The sequence below is a fragment of the Mercenaria mercenaria genome, chromosome 12 (assembly GCF_021730395.1).
Source record: "Mercenaria mercenaria strain notata chromosome 12, MADL_Memer_1, whole genome shotgun sequence".
In the NCBI taxonomy this organism is placed as follows: domain Eukaryota; kingdom Metazoa; phylum Mollusca; class Bivalvia; order Venerida; family Veneridae; genus Mercenaria; species Mercenaria mercenaria.
Window position 1 is genome coordinate 61,426,291 of NC_069372.1, and position 20,573 is coordinate 61,446,863.

General features: G+C 35.9%; 1 protein-coding gene across 1 annotated transcript; it reads right to left on the reverse strand.

The window, feature by feature from the left end:
- Window positions 1-1,142: 1,142 nt before the first annotated feature.
- LOC123534523 (uncharacterized) lies at window positions 1,143-20,142 on the reverse strand. Its single transcript, XM_045316809.2, has 8 exons — window positions 19,959-20,142; window positions 10,012-10,101; window positions 8,169-8,231; window positions 7,172-7,233; window positions 6,884-6,950; window positions 6,082-6,159; window positions 3,900-4,084; window positions 1,143-1,287 (listed from the first exon to the last, which is right to left on the reverse strand). The coding sequence occupies exons 1-8, from the start codon at window positions 20,092-20,094 to the stop codon at window positions 1,282-1,284; spliced, it is 687 nt and encodes a 228-aa protein (XP_045172744.2). The 5' UTR covers window positions 20,095-20,142; the 3' UTR covers window positions 1,143-1,281.
- Window positions 20,143-20,573: the final 431 nt, after the last annotated feature.

Sequence of the window (20,573 nt, forward strand, 5' to 3'; positions counted from 1 at the left end):
GAGGAAGCATTTATTCAAGTGTGCACGTTTAAGAGAAACCTCTGATACCATCTCGTACCGAGACATTCCTGAAGATAAATATCTGTATTTTTGCCGGTTTTAATTTTTAAATATTGAAGTCATTACTGTGATAATATTCAGGTCATAAGTTATTTAGAAAGCGTTATGTGTTTTAATTATATACGAATTTCTTACCAATTTATTTGTAATGGTCACACATTTTAGTAGTGGAGATAATGATTGAAAGTATGTCTACCTAATGGGACCCCATTGGAAATAAGTAATTAATTTTACTTTGATCGGTCATCCCAGGTATTAAGATCATACCTTTTTCTATTTAGTAAATCATAAAATATACTGACGTAATCTTTCATGTACCAATTATGAAGTAGAAATCTGTTTTAACATGTATATTATATTCTAATCAAAACATCTTTCAATCTATATGGGCTATTGTATACACATATTTTAATGCATTAGTTTTATTTAATGTTTTATGATCTTATGTCTGAATAAATTTGAATTGAATTGAATTGAATTGATCGGTGGTAGAGTTATGGACCAGACAAGAAACAGACCATGTTATCGATTAACCTGATTAAGTGTGACCTTGACCTTAGAGCTAGGGGTCTGGATCTTGCGCATGGCACTTTCTTATTATGGGGAACATTTATGCCAAGTAATCCTTTGATAAATGGTAGAGTTATGAATCGCACACAACCAGACCCTGTTTTAATCTTTGACCTGTAAGTTTAACCTTGATCTCGGAGCTAAGGGTCTGGGTCTTGCGCATGACACGCCTCATTAAAGTGACCATTTATGTAGTTATTTCAAATTTCCTTTATGTATGGCAGAGTTATAGCACGGACAAGAATTTACAAGGACGGTCGCACGGAAGGACAGTGCTATTTTAATATGCCCACCTTCGGGGACAAAAAGGGTCATAGCTTTTACCAAGATGTAACGCCGGCTATGCTTGGCCACAAGTTGGTGAGTAGAATAGCTCCCGTAATTTAGTCGAGCTATGAATTTGTGATATCCATACATCAATCGATATCAAAATGAATAATGGCAGGTCCATAACTTGAAAACAAGGGACCACATTTACAATCAGGACAGAATGTGAATAAGACGAGACAATATTATCTTCTAACTTTTTAATTTAGATTTTATAACAGACATAACTATTTCAAAGTAATAAACAAATTAGATTGACTAACAAATAGCACTAACAACATTTCAGATTATTAATCCATCCATCGTTGCTCCTTTTCTCCTTTATCAACGCTGAAGAAAGAAAAAATAATTATTAGGTCAGTGTTTCAAATCTGCCTTGTGATACTGTTACAATACAATATTGAACATAAAATCACTGTTGTCTAGAACATAGTACTGATGCAAACGCCACTTTAATGTTTCAGGATTCTGTGTTATATAAACACTTTGAAATAAATTCACAAATGATTTTGTTGGGTGTTTAAATTTAAATTTTACTGCCTAATTAAACATTGAAAAAGTGACGATGACATTAGTGACACCTATAAAGTAATGTATTTATACGACTTGTAGACACAATACCTTTGTAACAAGATTATATTTTTCGAAGAACCAAACACTATTTTTAACAATATCCATTATGTATGATGCACATATGCCGCAACAGTATTTTTCTTACGATATTAAGGTTCTATACAAATTATTAGAATCAATTATTTAAAATATACATGTAACTTGTGATTTTAATATTTATTCTCAAATGCTCGATCTTCGACTCAAGGTTAAACATTTATAGATAAGCGATATGGAATAATTTTTACGGAAAGAACGGCAAGTCCGTCAAGTCTGAGCAAGATAAAACGCTATCAAACAAAGCCACAAGAAAAGGAACAAGAGCTGTCGGGAGAACAGCAACGCTCGACTATTCAACAGTCTTGTCGAATGAATATTAAAGTCGAAAAAAGACGTATAATTTTGTAAAATTTAAAAACGGGGTTATGGAACTTGTATAATACATAACTTCTGACAATGGACAATTGTGTGAAGTTTCAATCCATTCTCATTAAAGGGTACGGAGATATCAGCTTCTATACAAAAATTTAACCAAAACAATTTCTATGTCAGAAAAGGGGCATAATTTTGTGAAAATGCAAAGTAGAGTTATGTAGTCCGTTTACTGCATGTCAGATCACGACAATAAACAAGTGTTTGAAGTTTTAATCAATTCCCATCATTTGGTACTGAGATACCAGCTTACATATAAAACCTAAACCAATAGTTTCTAACTAGAAAAAGGGGCATAATTGTCAAAAAGCAAAATAGAGTTTTGGAACGGAACCTGTGCAATGCAAGTCAGTTTATTGCAGTGGATAAGATTCAATCCATTAAGTGTTAGTTAAGATTCAATCTATTCCCACAAGTAGTTACTGAGATACCAGCTTACATACAACAAGAGCTCCGCCAAGCGGAGCAATATACGCCTGAAAGGCTACATCAGAGGATGGGAGCAAAATTTAAACTTGACTGTTGAAACCCAAAGGGCAGGAACAACAAAGGGAAGAAATTCAAAAAAAAAAAAATCTAAGTCCACAAAAAATCCTTACCAGGTACAGGTACGTCAAAATACACCTAAAAGTTGGAGGTACCATCCATGTTAAACCGCAGAAAGTGGTCTCGGTTTATCCCAACGGCTTATAACAAAAAAATAGAATATGGTGAACATTTGTGCCAAGTTTCTTTGAAATCCTTCAAGAGTTACAGAGCGGACATAAGTGTGACCTTGACCTTGAAGCGAGATATCCACAACTTGCGCTCTGCACGTCGTCTCGGTGTGGTAAAGTTTTGTGTAAAGTTTCTTTGAAATTCTTCAAGGGATTCAAGAGTTACAGAGCGGACATGAAATGGTTCACGGACGGACACCGGGGGTATAACATAATACGTCCTTATGGGCGTATAAAAAGTTAACCAAATCGGGATGCCGATGCGGACGCCGACGTACGGGCGAGTCAAATAGCTCTACCTATTCTTTGAACAGTCGAGCTGAAAATTTAAGACTGCAACGGGAGAAAGCTAGCAAACGGCAAAAAAGAGGGCGATGGTGAAGAAAAGTACGCCTAATGCTATTGGACACAAGTCGAATATAAACACATTTCAATATATACGCGGAATCGTATAAACTCGCATCCTAGATGGTAAGAACAAACTTATCGAACAGAGAATGACATAACATGCACTTATTAACAAAGGCTTTAAAGCAGTCATTGATAGGATCGAATGATATTTATCAGGAGAAAAATGCCTTTAATCAACATTTTATATGGCAATAGAACCAGTTAAGTATTATTTGAGTAGGCCTATCTAGATATTACTTATTTTAAAAAGTACAAACAATTTCTATGTTAACTCTTATTGAGTGTTTGTTAATTAAAACGCATGGCTGTACTGTTAGGAGGTCTCGATATTTTTGGTTATAACAATAAAATTGGTTGCAATTTAAATGGAATCTCCGTAACAGTGAATGTTAAGACAACAAAGATACACATGATCAGCTTCAAATTTCTATGAAATACCTGCAACTAAATAAAAACCGCATTTTGTGTTTTTGGTAAATATCTGGTTATTTAACAAAGCGTCAGAATTAGCATCTTTTTTGGCGCAACTCAAATATATAAAAGTTTTGTGAATAACGTCACTTAGACTATAATTTAATTTGCAAACTGCTCCATCACTGTAATGATATATGTACGTGCATTTATCAACTTGTCTAGATCTTCAGAAAGAACTTTCGAATTGCGGTCATAGATGTGAACTATAGGTTGTTTTCAGGATTGGTCAACATTGGCTATTGAAATGTTATGAAGTCAACTCTACATCTACGTAATGACATTATTAACGAAACGTACCCTTTTCACAAGGTTAGGATAAACTTTACGTAGAACGTTTTCTATTGAATCCTCGTCGTTTTCCATTTCTTTGCCTAATCTCGCTTCCCAATCTTCCAGATATTTCTCGGCGTCATCAAAAACCCGCTCACACATCTCAAACAGATAGTCGGCCTCTTCAAAGAAGACATTGTCTGGCTTGTTTCCTGTTTTAAAAACAATATGACCATTAAGAAAACATGGTAAGCATAAATCGAAACTGAATAGTAATTATTTTGCTTTAAATATGAAATGAGTGGACATATCGGTTGGCAAAATCTCGTCCAGTTGCAAGTGACTTCAATATAGAAATCTACAGAAAGCGTTTATGCTGTGTGTTGTGGTACGAATGTCACAGGCTGAGAAAAACGTGCAATCAGTCCGAGGCTCGAACCCGGGACCCCTCGCTAACAGGGCGAGTGCTCTACCGACTGAGCTAAACGACTGCCTGACACTCTCCCCTAACATGACCAAGTCCGTACCGTGACAATTCGTCTTCGAATTCCGGAGTTACATAATATTGCAAGCGTCGTAAAACTGACCAAGCAAGTATGCCACGGCCCCAAGTTGGGCACCAAATGCCACAGGGTGAGAAAAAACGTGCAGTCAGTCCAACGCTCGAACCTGGTACACCTCGCTTACAGGGCAAGTGGTCTACCGACTGAGCTAATCGGCCGCTTTACACATACTCTCCACTTACGTGACCAAGTCCGTACCGTGACACGAACTTGCAGCTGCTTTCCTCTGTTGAATATACTAGCATCCGCCTTGTAACTAAGGGGTACCAGGTTCGAGCTCCGGATAGGTAGCATATTGCTGGCTCTGCGACATTTGAAACGAGAATGATGTCACTGTAAGGCGCATGATACTGAAAATGTGATAAAATAAATAGGAATTCGGAAAGGGCCCCAACTGCATCAAAACAATACTCCTTAAGGATAATGAATCGCAAGTTCGATTTGAATTTGATGGAACTGTTGAAAGAGTCAAGTACACAAGGTAAAGGTGTATTTGTCCAAAACGGGGCATCACTCAAAACTCTAAGACTGAATGTGTCGACACTATGCATCTGTCCACTTTATGTTGACAATGTAAACCAAATTTTATATAAGGTTGATGGAAACCTAAGAAACAGAGTACAATCGACACAGTGGAAGTTCAATACAGCTTAATCCAAAAAATAGGCATAATAAAAATAACCAGGCATGAAAGCCCCGACGGCTTAGTACCCATAAAATCTGTAAAAAGATCCTTGGAAGCAAAAAAATGCAACCAAGAATAATAATAGCAGTCTCGGTTTGATCGAGTCTGTTCATAAGAGGTTATGAAATGTGAAAACACCTCTCACGCCCCCTAGCACCGGCTTAAGCAGAACTCTATTACAAATGTTGATAAGACTCCATGATCCCAAAGGACCAGAAAATATAACACTGAATCTATTTAAACTGGATGGAAAGTGTAAGGTGATTCTGCGTCAAATGTAGATGTAGTTATAATATGAGCAAGTCAAGAAAAAACCGGATGTGAAAGTGTCGATGACATGCGCACGTCCACTTCATGCTGAAGACGAATAACAAGCTTTATTTGAATTCGGGGGAAACTAAGGAGTTGAATACATAAGGTACAAATGCAGTTGTAATACAGCTTAGTTAAAATTTAAAAAAAAGGCTAGAATTCAAGAATGATTGGACATGAAATTCTGAAAATATGCAATGTCCAATTCATGATATAACAAAGTTTCATTTAAACTGGATAAAAACTGAGGGGGATTATAAGCTCCAAGTACCCATTCCCCCCCCCCCCCCCCCCCAACCCCCTGCCTGTCCAAAAGGGTTATATTACAAAATAATCGGACATGAAAGACCTGAAAATATGCGCATGTCAAATTCATGCAAATTATTTATACCAAGTTTTATTTTTACTGGTTAAAAACTGTAGGAGGAATTGAGTGGACAATACTGGCGAACAGACTAACGGAGAGTCCAAGCACTATTATGCCTTGGGTCTTCGACACCGATGGCATAAAAATTAAAGTTAAACATTCTTTAGTCATCTTTTTTTGGTTTACAAAAGCTTGATCTTAAACTCATTCAAAATTGCTGTCTTTACTTGAAGACTTTCCATATAAATGTTACATCTATTTGTAAAGTTCTGAAAAACTTACCGCTTCTCGGTGATTTGTAAGGGCGGCGAAAATTTGTCAATACATGTATGTTTTCCCGTTCGGCCTGTAGATTCACACCTTGAAATAGAATTAGATACATAAATATCACTTATTTTCTTTCCATATCTAAATGTTAAGTTCTGTCGAATCAGGTCAAGTTTAAATGTTTTACTTTGATTACAGCTTCCAGAGGACTGCTAGTATAAATTATCATATTGATGGCTTTATTGCTTTCCAAAGACCAGGCGTAAGAAGGTAGATTTTTATCGTTTCACTATTGTCATGACAACAAGTATTTTATATTGAAAGATCTTTGATCAACTTTAACTATTCAAGGCCAATTTCCTGTGAAATCCGAATATGATTTCTTTAATTCTTCTTCATTCGAGTTGGAACCAGCTATGTACGAGGTAAAACGTATTGGGCAGACATAAACATTGCTCTTTAAACACCAATATTTAGCTATAATTCGAAAACAGTCGGGAGGTAGATTGTGTTTTTGTATTACTGATACTACTATATTATCGCCTAAACTATATTTAACTCCATGTAGGAATTTAAAGATAACGATAAGACAAAAGTAAATAAAGAGGCAGGGAGGCGAAAGAAGCATCTGTATATCCCACATCAACGTATGTATTCAATACAGACAAAAGGAACAGAATGTTGCGTTTTCATGTTGTTGAAAAACAACGAGTCATGCGTTTTTTTAAAGATAAATTGCTGACAGAATTTAAAACAAAGCATCTTTAGTAAAAAGTCTAAAGTCTAAATGAAAGCAGCAGCTCTAAAATCAACTTACACTGCAAAAGATGATACACTTTTCTAGTATATTCCTCTGCCTTTTCTTTGGTTTCATCATCGGCCTCCTGTTGTAAAATGAAAGTAAAATTCAGGCAATGGCACAAAATGGTAACCTTTTCAAACTATAATATGTAAATACGTTATGAATATGTAAAGACTATAGTATCAAATTAATCATTAGGAACAGAGATAACTATATACAGTATCAAATTAATCATTAGGAGGAGACATAAGTTGTCTCTCTTGCATAGAATTGCGGAAAAGTACATGAAAAATCTAGACTTACGGCATAAAGCTTGGCTATGTCGAAAACACGAGGACAGGCTTCTACAAGAATTCCTTCCGAAGCTAAAAAGATAATATAGACGTATTCGTCAGTATCCTGAAAGGCCGACATGATATTAGTAAAATAAATCTTATTTAAATGACCTTATTTGGTAATGTATATTTTTTGTTAGCTAGTTATTCAAGTAACACCGACAATTCAGGCCATATGGTGCCCATTTCCAGTACTGGTGGAGTAGGAAGACCACAGGTGCCTTTCCTAGCATTATTTCAGGTACAAGCTTGTATCTTAGTAGACACGGAAACATTAATCGAGCCAGCTGTACGACTTTGCTAAACGGCACTCGCATAGAGCGTTCAAACCAGGCGCCCTTGTCTACTCGGACACAAGCCTCTACCCCCAATCCAACCATGAATTAAATGAAAATGTCTGTGTTTATAAGGTTGCACTCTAGTTTACGTACAGCTAATAAGACTGAAATGGCGCTCACATAGGCGACGGTTAAGTTACTCAAACCAGGCGGCCATGTACGCTCGGCCACAAAGCCCCATCCCCCACCCCAACCGTGAATTAAATGAAAATGTCTGTATAATTGTTTTTTTGTTTTTTTTCAAAAAAAAGGGAGACGATTAAAAAATGGTACCACCTAGAGTTGTGGTTCCTTGTCGCCGAACTCCCTCTCACTGACCTATCAATATGTAAAAGATAAGAGTCAATATCTTTCATAGTATTCAAGTTATGCCTCGGACAAGGTGTTCAAGAAGGGAGATAATTAATAAATGGGACCACTTAGAGTTATGTTTCCTTACAAAGTTACAATTTGGAATCTCCAATACTTTGAGTCATCCTCTTGACAAAAAGTGTGACGGACGGACGAGGCGGAGACTATGCTCCTCCTACGGAGGAGCATAAAAAGTGTGTGTTTTAAATTCTACAGAGTATAATACGACTGTACCTTTTAACGTGTCGACCCACATTCAGCGGAATTAATACTTACGTTTGTTTCGCATCATCCTCCACATGAATTTAGCAGTCATACACCTTCCCACCAAGCTTGAAACTAAAACAGAAACAGAACATTTAAAACTAGAAGCATTTGAAGAAACAAAACCGAAAAGAATCATTTCATTTCTTAAATATACCCCAAATATTCTGTTTATTTGATTCGATGAGAACTTTGTTTGCACCAAGCACACTATTTGTTGTGTGTTGAAACAATATAATTGTACAGCTTATCATGCTAAAATATGTAATTATGAATAGTAGCGTTTGAAATGGCTTTTTCATACAGCAGCAAATTGTAGCTTTATCGTAGTAGCGCCATAACGACACTCGGGAAATTCCGTGTGTTTACGTATTCTCATTCGGAAATTCGGCTTTCTTCGGGCGTAAATGAAGCTCAACGGACAAGTTCTTAGCAAGTGCTGTTCATAAGATCTGGCGGTTGAATCTTCTAAGTCGAACAAGGGTTATAACTTGGCAAAACATCTGCAACTAAGTTACTTTATTACAATTTACAAGCAAGTAAAATCTTATACGACAATGATATAATTTGCTTGCAAATCTTCAACCTAATGAATAAGTAAAAACGGCCATAATCTTTATGAACTTCAAGAGTTATATACTTGGTTATTTCAATAGAGGTCTGATGGTTTGAAAGTATAGCTTTTGGTTTCTGTCCTGTGCATGTAGCTACTGAGATACAGCATGATAACTTGATATGCAAACCATAATCCAAATATTTTCCAAGTGAAAAAGGGCAACAACTCTTTCAAGTTTATTTCGCTCTAAGGTTTGATTCCAGGAGTCCTTGTATAAAGTATCAACCCACTATACACAACGATTACCAAGATATGAACTTGAACGTAAAACTAACCAATGTCTTACGGCGACGACACCGCCGATGCCCGGATGATTAGAATAGCTCTCACTTTTCGAGTAATGGAGCTAAACACCAGAGAATCCCGAGATCACTGTCATTGTCAATAACGTAAGTAGTTGTGATACATAATTAAACGCATATGAAATGTCAAGATTCTAATGTCCCAGAATACAGCCATACTTCGGGACTTACCCAGAAATCTCTGTACAAAAAAAAATTCCGCCAACAAATTAATTTCCTTTTCTTAAACTGCCATAAATAATTGCAAGTTCTTTATAAATGACTTTTTAACAAGGATTTGCGAGCTGTCCACGTAAAATACCTAAAAGAATTTTCTTTTATACAAGTACAAAAGAAAATGAGAATGGTCTTACAGACTCACCACGACCTAGTGACCTTTCTTCGCCCACAAAAAAACTTCATGAAAAGCATTCTTATAATACAGATAATGACATCTAAACTAGTTTTCAGGTGGAGAATTTAAGGCCTTTCTGAAAAATATAATTTAATGTGTTTTCACTACTTTATCTGCAAACTTATTCAGTCAATCTCTTTTCTGCACTGTTTTAAGAATATAGATGAATAAATGTCTTGCACTGTAGAAACAAAATGTGATTGAAATTTAACTAAATACACCGATTTATGTACATATTACTACATTAATTCAATAAAATTTAAGACTAATATTAAACACATTGTCTTGGCCTAATATTGGTCGCTGTAGAGTTGAACCTGATTTTTTTTGTATACATATCTCATATTTTTCATGCAAATCTTGTATAATTACTATCATGGAAATAAAAAGAATACAGTTATTTTGTGGTGCCTCTTAAGATTTTAAAACTAACCATTCACTGTTGTATTTTAAGTAAAACCGCTTTCCCATCAAAACGAAGGTACAGGAGCAGGTTTAGCTACGGTCCAAAGTTCTATACGGTCATGTTAATGATAAACTTACATTCCATCATAGCGTATGGCCAGTGTTCACTGTCACTGTAGGGGAATCTTGGACCGGATGTCATACTGGTAGGAACTTGCATTTCGGGACCTGGAAAGAAATATACGAGAACTGTATTTATTACAAAACGGTATAAATTCTGTCAAAAATACGGCTTGTATTTCGCAAGTAAATATGAACGACTACTTTTCTTCATTTTATATGGATGACCTGATAGTTCTATAAATAACGCATAATAAAATCTTCACTCGGTTACATTTTAACATCAGTAAACAACGAAGGTTTCGTTTAATAACAAAACAAAGAAAAAAGTGGAGGTATATAATAAAAGGGTCATTATAACAGTAGCTAAATCTGGAATTTTTGTATTTGGCTCTAGTGGATTTTGCAAGGTCGGATCACTCGAAGCTTACGCGCCTCGTGAGATCCGATCTGGCAAAGTCCACTCAAGCCGAAAACAGCATCCCATGCTATTATATCCCTATTATATTTGAAGTAGGAGTAAAACAATAATGTGTCTGTAGCACACAGGTGTGCCCCCGACTGGTACATTTGTCACAAATAAGGGGAAATAATTAAAATGTTTGCAGTCTTAATGGGGTATAGTCTCAACACACATTTTTTGAAAAGGATTCATTATTCTAAGCCATATACTTTTTGAGCTATGAGCATCAAAAACAAAACAAAAAAACAGACACTATTTTGGCTATTTCAAGGGCCATAACTCTGTCATAAGCGCTAAGATTCTCAAGAAGACTGCCAAGTGTGCACGGTCACATTATGATAAAGACTTAAGGTTTCATGAATTTACATCAAATACTTTGAGCTATGCACATAATTAGGTGAAAATGTGCATTTTTGTCTATTTCAGGGGCCATAACTTTAAAAATAGGGGAAGGAGTCAGTTAAAAAAGAAGTAATGTGCAAGTTTATATATATCATGATAAAGACTCATGCAAGTTATCATTCAATCACATACTTTTTGAGCTAGGCGCGTCACAAGGTGAAAATGTGCATTTTTGATTATTTCAGGGGACATAACGCTGAAAACAGGGGGTGTAAGCAGACAAATAGGAGGTGCACAAGTTCATATAATAAAGACTCATGCAAGGTTTAATCAATTTATATGTAATACTTTGAGTTAGGCACGTCACAAGGTGAAAATGTGCATTTTTTACTATTTCAGGGTCCATAACTCTAGATATACGGGGCGGAGGCAGATAAAAAAATAGGAGATGCGCAAGTTCATATCATAATAAAGACTCATGCAAGTTTTAATCAATTTATATGTAATACTTTTTGAGTAAGGCGCGTCACAAGGTGAAAATGTGCAATTTTTACTATTTCAGGGGCCGTAACTCAGGATATAGGGGGCGGAGCCAGATGGAAAATAAGAGGTACGCAAGTTCATATCATGATAAAGACTCTTGCAAGTTTAATCAATTATTATGTAATAGTTTGAGCTAGGCGCGTCACAAGGTGAAAATGTGCATTTTTGACTATTTCAGGGGCCATAACTCTGAAAATAGGGGCGAAGCCTGACGAAAAATAGGAGGTGCGAAAGCTCATATCATGATAAAGACTCATGCAAGGTTTCATCAATTTAGAATCTAAATCTAATACTTTTTGAGCTAGGTGCGTCACGAACTTCGACCGGACGGACGCACGCACACACACGGACGGATGCCCAGACAAGACCAATTTTATATGCCCCCACCACTCAAGCACAAGAATATATTTCAGTTTATTTAAGAAATGATAAGTTCCCAATCGTGGTTTATCGTAGAATAACCAGAGTTCTGAGTTCTTATGAGTAAGAATATATATCTATCATGAAGGCCGTAGGCCTGAGAGATATATTATTTCGCATAAGAACGAAAAACTCGACAAATCACACTTGGGAACTTGTTATTTCGATTCTAACACGACAAACTAGTACACCAGTATTAGAAAAATGGTAACTACTTTTTACGACCGTGCTACGCATCTGGATCGGATGACGTCATAGCACGCGAGTGGTTTATTGCAGAATAACCCGAAATAGATTTTGCACTACTGAGTACATGTAGGTTATTCGCCGTTCGTGTTAGAATAATAAATATATTTAACCTAAAGTTGCTGGCATTTTTATTTGTCAAAGGTGTAGGCCTACATTCCGAGATGAGCCGGTAGACTTCCATATCGGTTATATATATTCGGTATACTGGTAAAAGTGGCTGGTTTATCAAGTTTTGTATCTTTGTATAACAACCACGGGGGACTGGAGGAAGGCTGGTCCTATAATTAAGACCTGACATATATTTTTACATTTCGACGTCTATTTGTTATGTCAGGTCTGATCGGATCGTCGTTTATAAGATGTAGTGAGTAGCGAACAAACTTCTGGTCGCCTTAAATCTTCAAATTATGAACACTGTAACACAATCCGAAGTGAAAGAACACTACTTACACCGAAAATAATCCCTTTTTTCAACTGCCTATGTAAAACATTACAAGATACGTACTTTTTATGTACAAATGTCAACTAGTTTCTTTCCACTGTATGTATCGCCGTGTATTTGTGTTAGTGTGTGCACTGGCGCCAGATCAGAAAGAAAATGCCTCTGTACATGTTATACCCTACCCCTAGGTATTCTATAAGAACCATGGTCATGAACGGGAAAGTGCACTAACCCGTTTCAATCGTACATTTCTCAACTTAAACGCGCAGTTCGGTGAATGGGTACCTAGTATATTGAACAAGCGATAATTTATCTTCCATCGTGCACCAGTCACATTGTCTCAATATTCCATATTACTGAGATTATCCACATATTGTATGCTTTCGTCAACGTTACAGAAAAAACTTGCTTGAACTTCCCTAATGAACATCCGGTCTAGAGGTCACGGCAGTGCGCACATGTTTGGCAAAACGTAAACAAACAAAAACAGATTTTAAAAAAATCACAATTTTACACTAAAACTCGAAATGATGAATGAAATTCATCTTGTATATGATCTTTAATTTGAAATCGTACATTGGTCTGCATCTGTTCTGTATATTTTATTCATTTTGCACATTTTGCTGCATTTTCAGATTTTAGCGAACACGTGTAGTAAAATGACGATTGACATACATTTTTACAACAGCCAATCAGAATGGTTTTGTAATCTAGAACGGAACTTCACCAGGGAAGTTCAAGCAAGTTTTTTGTGTAATGTTGAAATTACTATAAACTACGCGTTGTTTTTCTAAGATAAGAGGTATTCAAAAAAGTGACCGGTACACAATGGAAGATAAATTACCACTTGTTTGATATCCATAGTACACATTTACCCCACTGCGTGTTTTAGGTATGAAATGCGCGATTGAAACGGGTTAGTATATTTTCCCGTTCACGACCATGGTTCTTATAGAATACCTAGGGGTAAGGTATAACATGTACAGAGGCATTTTCTTTCTAATCTGGCGCCAGTGAGTGTGTGCAACATTGCCGGTCTATTCCGAATGTTGTGTAAACACTACTTTGAGAATCAATTTTGCACGAAATATTTTCCCTCTATATCACTTCTCCATTAGTTCAGGTGGAAAATTGTTTTCGTAGTCGATTCTAAATATATGATAACCTGCTGAATGCGCATACAAATGGCGGAATGTGTATTGAAAAGTGTACACAGTTGACATATATTGGATACAAGGGGTTTTAAAGTTAAATTAAAATGTTCAAGATATCACTAGAAATAACAGTAGGTTCAACTGTTTAAACATGCGTACATCGTATATTTTACGTACATGAAAATGCTACATTCTTCTTAGACTTACAAAGTCTGTCGAGATCAAATAATCTGTAATAATATTAATCAGGCTGGTCACACTTCCCGATCGGGCTATATAGCTCGATCGGGCTATTATAGCCCATTCGGGCTTAGATTTTATGAACAGAGGTGTAAAATATTCGCCTGATCATATAGTTACAATTATTTGCGGATTCTCAAAGTATGCCGATAGTTTCATTTTGGTGGCCCGTATCAAAATATGATAACACATTTATACAAAGTTAGCTTGCAGCATCCGCAGCTCTAACTAAAAACTATGTAACTCATAGAACACTTTCAAAATGACGAAATCTAAGAAAATACTGCACCGATCTCATTAAAACTTGCAACACGCCGCCATCTTGGTTCTTGGGTCACACTTAGGTGCAAACGAATATACAGAAATGTATACAGAAAGCATCCTATTGTTTTTCATAATTAGTACAGGCAGTACGAAAAGTATTAATCTGTTATTTATTTTACACTCAGTGATAAAATTGACAGTTTTGAAAATAAGTAAGATGATCATGTGGTTTCGAAAATAACACTCAATCAGTGGAACTTGAATATATAAGATATATATAGCTCTCTCTATATCTACATATCTATTACTTTACTATTTATAACACTGGATACATGTGTACTCGCCTATATATAGAGATATATATAATGAAATAAACGATATAATCGTGAAAAGCGTGTTTTCTTCTTTTTTTTATGCACCAGCCTTAGTAGTAGGTAACCCGTGCGTTTATCATTGAGAAAAGTACATCCAAAGAAGACGTTTATCTAGGTGTGTGAAGAGGTCTTACTGAATTGTACAGATATGGCTTCTAGTTTAGCCAGAGTAAGTTTCCCCTTACCATTTAACGATATATTTTCAATTTTAAACTTACATGCATATATTTTCTTTTTATCATCTCTAAAATATTGTTTTCAATATGTTTGCTGTGTAGCACTGCTTTCTTGTCCTTTCAAGTTCTTACCATGTTTAGTCAATATGTGTAATAAGTCATTTTTTTTACACCAGTTCAAACAAAGTTGTTGTTTTTATCAACCTTATTATGAACAAGAGGGCCATGATGGCCCTATATCGCTCACCTGTTATCATTGCACTTGAGTTCAAGAAGGTCCTCAGAAAAAATATCTAAGTCGAAAGGACAAGAACAACAAAGGGAAGAAATTTAACCAAAAAAAACAAAACAAAACAAGATAAAGATATGTCAAAATACACCTAAAAATTGGAGGTATCATCCATGTTGTACCACAGAAAAGTGGTCTTGGTTTTTCCCTACGGCAAATAATAAAAAAGTTACTAAAATAAGCTATTTATAGTAACGTAAAAGGGAAGTAATTAAAAAAAAATAAATATTGTAAGTGAACAAAAGAAGGATCTGCCAAATAAATCTGTTGACATAAATGAAATTTCAGATCAGTATCTTCATTAGTTATGGAGATATACCCATTTTAATTTAAAATAAAGGGAGGTAATTTGACATAAAATCAGTCCATAGTTATCTACCCTGATTGTCTCAGTCCAACTAATAATAATAAAATTTCAAATAGGTCCTATAAGTACTTACTGATATAAATCCATTTTGATTACAATCAGGGGAGGTAATCAGGTATAAAATAACTCTGGAACCTACGATTGGATCTGATTTGTCATGGAATCCAAGATTTATTGTTGTTGAAGATATTTTGGAAGTTTGTATCAAATTAAAACCATAAATGAAGTCTATATGGCTGCAAAAGCTAAAATAGCCAATTTTGGACCTTTAAGGGGCCATAACTCTGGAACCCATGAAGAAATCTCGCCAGTTCAAGAAAGGAAGCAAGATCTTGTGGTGATACAAGTTGTGTGCAAGTTTGGTTAAAATCAAATCATAAATGAAGCTGCTATTGTACAGACAAGGTCAAAACAGCTAATTTTGGCCCTTTAAGGGGCCATAACTCTGGAACCCATTAAGAAATCTTGCCAGTTCAAGAAAGGGTAAATAAGAACCCCTTACGGTTTATACAAGTTGTTAGACAGGTCTGGAAAAAAATCATACAATTCAATCGCTTTCATAGCTGAAAACACAGGGGGTTAAAATAGATAAATCTGGTTTACCCTTTCAGGGCTTTGATAACTCTAGAAACCCATTAATAATTTGCACAGTTCACAAAAAGGAACCAGGGAATTTCGTTTGGATACAAACTTGTGATGGCTGTTTGTTGTAAATCACATTTATACAGTGCTATTGTGAGCAGACAATGTCAAAATGACTAAATTTCCGATACAGGGCCCATGACATCTGAACCATGATAGGGATCTTAGCTCAGTTTAAGGAAAGGAAAACGAGGACTGGGGCGTATAGAGTATAGGAATTCACAAGTTTTTTGTATGGTTAATAAAAGCATAAATTTAAACCATAATCGGAATATGAGACAATTGTGACGTGCACGAGGAAGAACATCGCTTGCACAACAGTACCATCACCGACGGCGTAAGGGTGAATGACAAATATGCTCCCTTCTGTCACTATGACTAGGTGAGTATAACATTACAAATTTTCTTTTATTCAGTTTTCAAGAAAAGGACTAAACTATACAGCAGTGACTTGCAGTTGGATTAAGATGAAATATAATGAGAACAAACAAGTTAAAAGAATTAATTGGTCAGGCCTTACTGAACCATGTTGGCTGTAAATCTCTTATAGTGTGGCGATTTGTTGATCAATCATAAATAAAGTGCTATTGTCAGAAACATATATACTTTAGTTCAGGATATGACCCATGAGATTGACATTCAAGAAAACCAATCGTATAGCATCATTGTGTGTGGAAAAAAATCTATACACTGGCGTAGCAAGAAATAGGTCATACGGCCGTGAAGAGCAACACGACACGACAATACATAAAACAACCTGTAAAACAGAGAACGAAAAAATAAATAACTTATATCATTTTCTTACGCCTAGTGATTGAAAACAACAGCATGCTAGGCGATAGATGACATTTCTGTATATTATTTGACCTTGATGTGGCCAATCAAGCAATTGATGGCGCCGTAATGTGCCAATGTTTTGAATAGATCGTGATGCCGAAACATAAGAAACTACTACTATTGGTACTATAGTCTGTTATCTGATAGTTAGTAAGTACATTTTAATCTTATATTTCGTCGTCTGTAATTACAATGTTTGTATATTGATTTCTTATATCGTTCACTAGTGACCAGAACCCAATGCACGGTGTTAGATTCCACTGTGCAGTATTTTTCTTATATGTCATAACTACTTTGTTGTTTTATACTGCACATGTCCTGTATTCAAAACATTTTATTAATGAATCTTTATTAAAAAGTTAAATTTTAGGTTTTGGTATATTATTAAAAATAAGGCTTGGATGACACGGCAACGGAAGTGTTTGTCTTGTGTATGACGGGTAATGACTGGTTTTGTGAAAAGGTTTTCGACCACTTAATTACTTTTCGTGCGGTGTAGTTCCGGTGTACTGCAACCCGGCAAACTGATTGCTTTTTCTTTGCGAAACGAGAACCAGTCGAAAAATTAGTGGCTTACTACCGTTTGCGAAACCAGTAGAAAAACAAATGAGCCGTAGTTCCGTTGCCGAAAGTGGCGGACAGCAATACCTTGGCTTTATATCTATCCCTAGACCTATTTTTTTAAGATTCTTTAAAAAGCGATTTCTCGATACATTGTTGATATTTTTATAATCAGAGAGTGCTACTTCAAAGTTTAAAAGCAGCAAACGTTTGGTATTTGTCCATTTACGTAAAACTACCATCACTGCAACCAGGTGCCTGTGGATCGGTGCAGTATTTTCTTAGATTTCGTCATTTTGAAAGTGCTCTATGAGTTACATAGTAAGTTTTTAGTTAGAGCTGCGGATGCTGCAAGCTAACTTTGTATAAATGTTTTATCATATTTTGATACGGGCCATCAAAATGAAACTATCGGCATACTTTGAGAATCCGCAAATAATTGTAACTATATGATCAGGCGAATATTTTACACTTCTGTTCATAAAATCTAAGCCCGAATGGGCTATAATAGCTCGATCGAACTATATAGCCCGATCGGGAAGTGTGACCAGTCTGTTAATTTCTTCATACTGACACTGGTATTTTCTCAGAAAAAAAACAACATTTTCTCTCTAGGCTCATCAACAACACGTTAGAGACAGAGGCAAGAGATATTGTGATTTTTTTCAGAAAGTGGTATCAGAGGATTGATTTTAAGGCCAAGTACTTTACATTTTATGACTAACGTCTGATGCCAGTCTACATTCTACTGATTAGGGCCCATTTAGACGTTGCAATGAAAATTTAAAATAAAATGTAAAAATAATGAATGTTGAAGGTAAAATGAACATGTACACGTCTAATATTTTGGACTAGAGAAAGGGGAGGGCGATGAACGCGAACTTGGGAAAGTCGGAGAAATTGCAACAAGACAAAACCGGCTGTTCAAATAGAACAAACCCCGTGAAAGCCCTCTCTGTCTGTAACAGTTTGGCATTCTGTTAAAGGCTCATAATGAGTTAATTTAACATGTGGCTGTCACAATTGCCGTTATGAACATAAAATTCATAAATTTCTTGTCCATGCTTATTTTTGATAATTACTTTCTTTAAAATTTGTAACAGGTTTGGATATTGCTCAATATCCTAGAATGTTTTATTGAATCTGTTGTTTTTATTACCTCCCTTTATAGCTTTAAATGTAACGATTCATGTGCAATATTAAAATTAGTGCCATTTAACCATCAAAACAAATGATCCCTAGTTATCATTACGGATAATATTCAATTTGAATGGTTAATCTTGTTTTGAAATTCAGTTTATATTCATAATTTGACACGTGGTAATGACCTGATGACCGAGACGAGAAATTCTGTAATCGCCAAAATTAAAGTGCAAGTCTTGACCACGTGGACAGGGACTGGTGGCTTTGAGTCATGGGGCAATTCCTGTGGGGAATGTCACTGGCGCCAGATCAGAAAGAAAATGCCTCTGTACATGTTATACCCTACCCCTAGGTATTCTATAAGAACCATGGTCATGAACGGGAAAGTGCACTAACCCGTTTCAATCGTACATTTCTCAACTTAAACGCGCAGTTCGGTGAATGGGTACCTAGTATATTGAACAAGCGATAATTTATCTTCCATCGTGCACCAGTCACATTGTCTCAATATTCCATATTACTGAGATTATCCACATATTGTATGCTTTCGTCAACGTTACAGAAAAAAACTTGCTTGAACTTCCCTAATGAACATCCGGTCTAGAGGTCACGGCAGTGCGCACATGTTTGGCGAAACGTAAACAAACAAAAGCAGATTTTAAAAAAATCACAATTTTACACTAAAACTCGAAATGATGAATGAAATTCATCTTGTATATGATCTTTAATTTGAAATCGTACATTGGTCTGCATCTGTTCTGTATATTTTATTCATTTTGCACATTTTGCTGCATTTTCAGATTTTAGCGAACACGTGTAGTAAAATGACGATTGACATACATTTTTACAACAGCCAATCAGAATGGTTTTGTAATCTAGAACGGAACTTCACCAGGGAAGTTCAAGCAAGTTTTTTGTGTAATGTTGAAATTACTATAAACTACGCGTTGTTTTTCTAAGATAAGAGGTATTCAAAAAAGTGACCGGTACACAATGGAAGATAAATTACCACTTGTTTGATATCCATAGTACACATTTACCCCACTGCGTGTTTTAGGTATGAAATGCGCGATTGAAACGGGTTAGTATATTTTCCTGTTCACGACCATGGTTCTTATAGAATACCTAGGGGTAGGGTATAACATGTACAGAGGCATTTTCTTTCTGATCTGGCGCCAGTGGGGAATGTAACCCTTCAAGCATATCTGAGGCACGAGTGGGAACCACACAATCTTTTGCAAGGCAGCAATTTAGCCTTTACTGTAAACATGGTAAAAATGTGTATGGTACAAACGAAACATGCAATGCAAAAGTGCACGTGTCACTGCAAAATGAACGTATGGCTATGTATGAATAGAACTTTGTGATATGCCATTCCTTAGAGACCTTCAATCAACCTACGCATGAAAAACAAAATCCTTTAACTTCAACAAAAATATTAAATAAGATATTTACTCACCTTCATGTTCTTCTGTACTTGGCTCTGCAGGCGAAGGTGGAGTCGGTTCTGTATTCATTTGCCGGAAAGCAAACAATCTGCCTTCTGCTACACATACCAACGTGGCACACACTAAAACGAAAATTCTAACTTGCATTGTCGTCTGCTACAGTGTCGTCTGCTTGAGAAGAATGGTGCGATGCATCGAATGCGCCGATATTTATAGCCGGTTTATCTTGATGAGGCCCGTACACAAGTCAAATGTTTTCCCATTGTCTGCCTGTTTACCCTTGTCAGTTGATAACGTAAAGTTATCAAAACCATGCTTTGGATTTTTTTTTCAAGACAATTTTACCGGAATTTTCCTTATTAGGGTAATACAGAATTGTCTTTTCTGTTGCTATGCCTAATCACGTATATAATTTATAATTTGATACAACAACTTCAGAGTTACAATTGTTGTTTTAAATATGTAAACTATGATAATATTTAAGTATATTTTTATATCTAATGAAATGTAGCTCCCTATGCAGTGATCTATACGAATGTAGTCCCCTATCCAGTGATCTATACGAATATAGTCCCCTATCCAGTGATCTATACGAATGTAGTCCCCTATCCAGTCCCCTATCCAGT